At 43.2% G+C, this 8,113-nt stretch overlaps 1 protein-coding gene across 1 annotated transcript; it reads right to left on the bottom strand.

Annotated features, from left to right (window-relative positions):
* Positions 1-275: 275 nt before the first annotated feature.
* Positions 276-7,582, bottom strand: LOC147459715 (transcription initiation factor IIA subunit 2-like). The gene is made up of 3 exons (XM_086510927.1): positions 6,370-7,582; positions 4,696-4,746; positions 276-647 (listed from the first exon to the last, which is right to left on the bottom strand). Exons 1-3 carry the CDS (start codon positions 6,499-6,501, stop codon positions 507-509), a joined length of 324 nt encoding a protein of 107 aa, XP_086367053.1. The 5' UTR covers positions 6,502-7,582; the 3' UTR covers positions 276-506.
* Between the last annotated feature and the right edge of the window lie 531 nt (positions 7,583-8,113).

The following is an 8,113-nucleotide window of genomic DNA, read 5'->3' as shown; positions in this document are numbered from 1 at the left end:
TGAGACTACTGCGCGTAGGAATTGCTATAATTAGTCACAACGGTAAGTCTTTTAGGTCTCTTGGATTGTTCCTCCGACAAACTCTTATTCTTCTCTTCTACCTGAAGCATATACGTACCCGTTCGCTTGTGCCACAGGCAACATGTACATGCACGCTGGCTTGCATATAGATAAATAAAGATACTAAAATAGAATCCTGTCGTCATGAGACACATACACAGGTCTTAGAAGAACATACTAAAAACATTAATAGGAATTAGAAGTACACTATAAGATACCTTCGCTGCCACGTTAAGCAACAACGAACCTTGACTTATCATCAAAGTTCATACATGACCTCCTCGACACCAACTTGGTCCCAAAAACTAATACTAACTTTTAAGAGCTACAAAGATTCACTACTCCAAACAATGACTATCATCAACAAATTACAATAAAATCTGAAGCCCCAACGATGCTGCTGCAAGTATCTGTGAAGGGTCCACCAACAACTTTGTATAGCCCTTTCAACGTGTTGTGGCTTTTGCGTCACAGGCAATCACCTTTACCAAGTCCACCTGCACACTTTCATTTTCCGTCTTGAAAAGTGCTTTTTCTAAAAGGAAGGTCCACATGTTATCATAGTATCTGTAGGTATGCAAGTGTCCCTGAAATGTCAAAATTAACCCTTAATTAGCCTCTCTCTCTCTCTCTCTCTCTCTCTCTCTCTCTCCCCCCCAAAAAAAAGTATCAGGTCTTGAGTTCAAGACTCATCTTTGAAGTCTCTTGGGATTGTTCCTACACATTAAAATTTCTCTGCTCGTGTGTGGTCTTGAGTTCAAGACTCGTCTTTGAGGTTTCTTGGGATTCTTCTTCTCCTCCTCTCTTTTAAGATTAACACCTAAACAACAGCAGGATACTTCAAATGATAAGATACAGTCAATCATAAAAATGGTTAAGCGAATTAACACTGGCTACGGAAAGCCAGCAGAAATCTGCCATAGGCTCTCTCCACCTTTGGCGGTGTAGCGGAAAAAAAAGAAAAAGGTATATCTACTGTAAGAACTCTCCTGAAACAGCTCATAAAAGCCACGGGACTTGAAAGCCCCTAATCTGCCTCCAAAGTCATCCACATCCACTCCATTGCCCGCATCCAATCTCATTATCCGCATCGACGGAGGCTGCATCAGAGGATTCGGATCACTTTGGCCCGACATGCACGACGCCCGGTCAGACTACTGACCATGGAGGAGATTGATGAGATACGCCAGCGACCGATGCTGGATCTCTTGTGATTTAGCTACCCCAGCTAGCTGCTCTGCCCCGTTCACACCTAGCAGTCCAGGATTCCATAGTATATTCATTTTGTCATTTTGTTACTCTGACTTTGTATGAGATCCACCACATTGTAACTTTTTGGTCTCATAGGTCACTTTGGCCTTTTGAAGACGTTAATATAACATTTCATTTATCTCTCTCTCTCTCTCTCTCTCTCTCTCTCTCTCTCTCTCTCTCTCTCTCTCTCTCTCATGAGGAAACTGGTGACTTTTTTATGACCAGATTGTCTATCCCAGTTCCCTCTAGAGTATCAGGTCTTGAGTTCAAGAGTGGTCAGATAGATCTTTCATCTCTCTTGGTCAGATATATCTTTCATATCTCTTGGCATTGTTCCTACAACTTTAAAATTTATCTTCTTCTTCTCTCTCCCTCCCTTGAAAATACCCTCAAAACACCCAAATTGTGCTGATCCATGAGGAGCAATGCAAGTACAAAGCAAGCCCATAGGCTGAAAACTGCAAATGCTGATACAACTGAGCCACAAGGACAAACCTGAAATACTGCAAAAACTGAACACGCCCAACGGGAAAGTGAGTAAAAAGAGTAAAATGTACAAAGGAGAGTAGGAATCCCAGTGTCATCTAAAAGATAAGCACCCCGAACCAACAGCACACCACGCTCGACGATCACAAGCAAGATGACAACAAAAGCCAGTAGTCAGTGAAGGTACTAACAACTGCCCCACAGAAAACCATCATCTAGGCAAAAAGCCTCTGACCAGCACCAGCTGGCACCATAAGGGCAACGCCAAAGGATAGATCAACTGAGTACGAGAGTTCACAGAGCAGTTCTAACTTCTTGGTGACGAGCTTCTTCTTGAGAGACCTCCAGAGCCTGCGATGGGATAAGGGAGGTTGCAACAAAAAAAAAGCCAAGAAATTTGCAGCTCACAACCCATTGACGTAGAAGGACGAACATACGAGCAAAGAGAATTGCATCACAACTGGTTTCAGTCAAAAAACAGCAAAAACAACTTGGTGACTCTTTCTCTGGGCTACTTGGCCAGAACTTGGTTCTTTTGCTTCTTTCTACGCCCCTCGGCCGGGTTCTGTCCTTTAGGTCATGCCACGCCATCACTTTGTGACAATAGAGAAGACACTTACTCTTCAGCTCTGTCCTGCATCGAAGTGAGGTAGTGGTGTTTTACAGCTCAGAGGGGTCTGATCTGCAAATCAGCTCTAAAAGGGGAATTTTTTGTGGAACATCAGATTTCAGCCCAAGAGGGGTATATCTTCGTAGGAGAGCACGAAGTTGATGAGTAGTAGTAGATACAATAGTAAGTTCAAGAAAATAGAGGAGACCAAGAAGTCCACTTATTCGTTAGCTTAGTGTCTCCCAATGTAATTTGGCAAATTGTGTCCATAATATCCTTCCAGGAAGTGGTTTTACAGCCCAGAAGGGTTTTATCTGCAAATCAGTCCTCTAAAGAGCCCTAGATCTAGTGACATCAGATTTCAGCCTAGGGGGAGCATATCTTCATAGGAGCTGCTTTAAGTAGTGGTAGATAAATAGTAGGTTCAAGCAAATAGAGGAGATCAAGAACCCACTTACTTTTCTGCTTGATCTCCCATGTAATTTGCCTCTGTTTCACATAGTACACGTGTTTTGCAGTCCAGAAGGATCAGACTGAGGAATATCCAGCCCCAGGTCTATTTCTATAGAACAGGGGCATATCTTTGCAAGAGTGATTGAAGTTGAGGAAAAGCAGAGTAGAGGAGACGAGAATTAATAGATGCAGAGTAGACAAGGGAAGACAACTGAATGTTTAATGCATCATTTGGTTGAAGTTCTATATCATGGCATGTGTGTCATAGGTGTGGAACAGGCCCAACAATATAACTTTACTTGACGTGAATAAAATAAAGCTTTATTCACGGGAGAGAGATAAGAGGGCAAGAGAGAATGTTGGAGTTGACATGGGTACCACTGTTCCCCCCATAAAGAGTTTTTTCTTTGTTTCTGTGGGAAAGATTACAAGGGTGGAGCATGATTCCTAGCCTGTCATGCTCATTATGTATTTGGACAATTTGAGAGACCAATCTATCAAATTTGAACTCTGGAGAGACGAATCTCTTGAATCTGAAGGGCTGAGCCTTCATCTGCGGGAGATGGACACCTCCTTTGTTCTATTCCAAGCTTTGATCTGGGAGCTTACTGACTTAAAATTCGTACATGGGAGTTTCTACTGATTCTACTCTAGGGATGAAGATGAAGACTCCTAATATACACACAATCCAAACTTTAGAGAAATTTGAAGAGGCAACACCAGTTATCTTGTTTTCTATGAAGATTGGACACTATACACTTGCTGGAAATGTCATCCTTGATGCCGTCTGTGGAGGGTTAGGCCTAAAAACCTAATCCTCCCAACTTAGATAACCTGACCGAGGGGCCTAAAGCCCAATAAAATAAAGCAAGACTCCAAAAATTGCATAGAGATGCTGAAGTGGTGACTGATACGGTTTTCGTAATTTGCGACGCGAATTGCGGGGCGGCCCTCTAGAGTAGTGTTTTGGGGCATAGAAGGGTCTGATCTGCTAATCTGCTCTAAAGGAGGAGTTTCCAGCCCTAGATCTAGTTCTATAGAACATCCGATTTCAACCCAAGAGGAGCATATCTTTGTAGAAGTTGCTTGAAGTTGAAGAAGATTTGTAGAGAAATAGTAAATGCAAGAAAATAGATGTAATAGACTTGGACACCCCAAGCCGAAGATCTACAGCAACTCACGTGAGAAAACTGCAAACTGAACTGAACTGAACTTGAAAAGAGAGAGAGAGAGAGAGAGAGAGAGAGAGAGAGAGAGAAGAGGAGAGTCGACACGGATCAGTGGAGTTCCGTGCCCAGACGCACTGCCCCCAAAGATTGGCACCCCTTCACGGTCTTTCCTTATTATTAAGCTTCGCAAAGTACAATGTCCAAGGGTCCTCGCTCTGGTGATGCTCCCAAGTTAATCTGCGAAGAGTGAGGCCTTGGGCACACTTATAAAGCCCCCTGGCTTGTCCAAAAGCAATTACAATGAAAAGCTGCAACTTCAAAAGCGTCTGACCATTAAAGCAAGCACCCGTAGGGCTGTCTGTGTGCGCTGCCACATCAGCAGGCTACTATGTAACATAGAGAAGCAAATACAACGTAAGACACTAGTAATAAAGAGTAAGTGGGCTCTTGCTTACAATTTCTTGGTTACAATTTCTCAGTTGTGACATTTCAATTAACAAAAACTCAAGATACACGTGTTCGTACATGTATGCATTTGCATGCGCATGACAGCTAGTATGAGTGTGAAGCGTGCTTCCATGCATTCACCCACTCTCACGCTCCCTCCTTCCTCCCAATCAAGATTAATCATACAATGAAGTCAAGAAGGGAGAAGTTACACACCTTGAAAGAAACCTTTGACTTTATCTTTGTTTGCAAGGCATCATTCATAGACTGCAAGAAAAACAACCAGACTTTACTCATCAATCTTTCAAGTGTAATCACAACAATCTAGATATGCTCTCCCTAACAAGCAACAGTTCTTTACTTAAGAATGTGTGATAGAAGTGGATGCTTAAAACAACCAGGTCAATAGAAAATCTGTGGTCAAATGTTCTAACCAACAGCCAATTGTGGATGTACTAACCAACAACAAAGTGCTCATGAGTGTAGCAACTAAAGAAACAGAGAGAACCAGTTTAGAATGTATTGTGCCTAAAGATAGAGAGACAAAAATTTTGACCGGAAAAATGAGAATAAGCCAAACATCTAAAAGAACCTTCACCATTGTGTTTCGCACTAGCCAAAAACAAGCTTGATGTCAAAGGCAACCATGCGCGACATGCAGATTTTAACAGACTCGTCATTGGTGTGAAGGCCAATTGGACAAATGCTCCATGGAAAACTTGTTTTTCTTCTTGTGTCACATTTTGCCTTATAGTAATTAGCCATTTTCCAGCTAAGCTGTGCAAGGAAAGAAATTTAGATACATCATTACATGATGCATGGATAGAAATAGAGACCTCTATAGTTTTCATGATATTGCTACTGAAACGACATCATCAACAACCAAGTGGACGAAAGTGGACACATATAAGGACGATGAAGAGTCAAGTTAGATAATGGGTAGAGCATTAGCCCAAAAAAATTACTAGAATCCCTGCACATTTCTAGTAAACCGTGTGCTTTGACTAAGGAAAGCTTTTCATATATTCATCACTTTGTAAAGACCTAAAAAAGTGATATATACATGCATTGAGAAAAAGTAGCTCCCAACCATAATCAGGTGAGTTCAACGGTCGTCTATATGTAAGACAAAAACACTTCAAATGGAATGGAAGGAAATAGAGTGGAGTCATTTAAGTAGTTTGAGTTGATGGTGCTGATCCTAGAACAACTTCAACAACTATGCATACATAGCATACAAATGTTTCTATGTTGCCACAAAAACAAAAAGCTTTGTGAAGTTCATTGCACTCTGTGTAGGGAATGAAGGGTTGAAGATCATAGCCTCGATTTATTTTCCTTCCACTTTCTGTCTAAAGGTGGCTTTACTTTTGTTCATAATCAGTTGAGAGAGTATGTGGGAATACGTGTGGAGAAATTACCTCATCATACTGCCTTGTCAAAAAAGAGTTTGTGGAGTCCTTGCAAGCACAATTCATCTCGTTTTTCTTTCAGGCTCATGACATTCTTTGCGGACTAGCCTAGTGTGCAACATCAAATTGTTGAGTTAAGGGTCGCAGGCACGCTCACACACAGCTTGGAGAAGAAGAAGCTGAAGAGTACACAAAGAAATTTTGTTCTCAACCAGCGTCGGGGGGTTTTTCCTTCTTGTGCGTAACCTAGATCTGCTCACCTAATTTGCAAGCTCATAAATTCACAAACCTCTCGCTCTCACTTGCCACTTAGCGTTTCTGCTCTAAGAAAGATGCCCAGATCGCTGAGCCACAGCTTCTAAGAACAAGGACAATGAGAAAACTGGCTGTGTATAAAATTAGGGTTTGATGCATTGTAGGGTTCTGGGTGTGAAACAGAAAGCCCTAAGCGAAAGGACGGGAAGGAAGAAGCACCCACCTTGTCAAACTGCATAAGGACCTTGACGGCGAGAAGAGGCGTAAGGGAGCCGTTCGTGACGAGCTCGTCCAGAGCGTCTGTGAGACAGGTGCCGATGCTCGCCTTTCTATAGAGCTCACAGTTCGCCGCCATTTCTCTTTGTTGTCTCCTTTTATATGAAACCGTTCAGAAAGAAGCCCCTAAGGTTCATATTTTGAAGTAGGTACCTCTTCATTAAGCCACAAAATTAAAGCTATTTTTTTTTTCCTTTTTCAAAGACTTGCTGGCGTGCCAAGCCAAACCCTAGCGTCGCCCTGCTCCCCTTCGGCTCTGGTGTAGTCTGCGTAAGCGGGGAAGGCTCTAGGGGGTCGTCCAGGGGTTGGGTATGCAGGTGACGGATGGGGAGATGTCGGACATGGCAGATTTTTGTCTGCAGGGCTCAAATCTGCATCGCAAATGAGCTGGAGGTGGTCCTAGGAGGGGGCTCTTACCTGGCCTTACAGGTGGGTCGGCACCATACAAATTTATGGCTGACTTGTTGGGCAGCGGCCTCCCCTTCTTTTGGAAGGGGAATCTGCTCGCTAGGTCGGTAAGGGCTTTTCATGGTGGGGGTTCGTGGTGGTTGGGGGCACATGGTCGGCTGGTGGCAGCAGAGGGCTCGTGGTGGCAACCCCACCATTTTCTTGTTCTGGTTCAGCTTCAAGGGATGCTGCTGTGCGGCTGGCAGGGTGGTCTAGTCTGCGGTTCGGATCTTCTGCTTAGTCAGTGCTCATCCATTCAGCAGGCGATAACCTTCGAAAGGGCATGGCTCCCTTGAAAGCCTGTGGATGCTTGGTTCTTGGTCCTCGTGTCGATGGTGTGTTTCTCATCTTCTCCGAATGCTCTCCTTTTTAGTTGCTAGGTTGGTGGTGTGCTTGGCGCATGGCATGCATAGGTGGCAGGGACTTCTCCATGGTAGCTCTTCGAGCAACTCCTGAGGTGATGGGGACAATGGGCCCCTTCATTGCTTCGAACTTACTCTCGGTACGATGTCGGGTCGTTTTGGTTATGGTTCTCTAGATTTAGCTGGGGCTTGCCTCCCCTGTTCGGGCACTTAATGTTGATGATTGTTCTCTTACAGTATGTGTTATGGTATGGTCTTCTTAACACCGCGGCTCATCTATGAGCAAGGTCTTTACTTGTTATTTTTTTGTTATGCTTAATACTACACCACTCTCATATTCTGAGTTTTGCAAAACAAAAAATTGTTTTCGCACCATTTTTTTTAGGTCAAACTAATATCTAAACTATTTGCCAAAATTTATAACTATAGTAGGTGGCTCAAATTTTGGGTTGTGTTTTTTTAATGGGAATCAAGTGCACGTTCAATTGCAATTGTTTATCCCTGTTCTTTCTTGAAATGCGTAATCTCAACTCCCGCTCTTTACGCAACAATGCAAGTTTTGCCTCCTTACAACTTGCATAAAGACCATCAAGGGTATCCCAAGCCTGTTTCTCTGATTTTGTTGAGTGAATGTGAGGAGTAATAGTGTGCTTCAAGATAATGCAATCAATGCATGAGGCTACGCATCTCCAACATCCCAATAAGATTGCTCAATTGTAGGCAAAACAACTCTAGTAGCAACAGACCTGCTAGGACCTGCAACGTCCTCAAATGAGCTTGCATCCACAGAGGGCAGACGTACATCAATTTCCTACACAACATTTCAAATGCCCTTCAACACAAGAGCGTGCGTCATCATGTAGTCCACATTGGGTAGTTATC

The sequence above is a fragment of the Adiantum capillus-veneris genome, chromosome 4 (genome assembly GCF_014529385.1).
Source record: "Adiantum capillus-veneris isolate H3 chromosome 4, ASM1452938v2, whole genome shotgun sequence".
Classification (NCBI taxonomy): domain Eukaryota; kingdom Viridiplantae; phylum Streptophyta; class Polypodiopsida; order Polypodiales; family Pteridaceae; genus Adiantum; species Adiantum capillus-veneris.
Note: the sequence above shows the minus strand (reverse complement) of the source record. Positions and strands in the feature narration are given on the sequence as shown.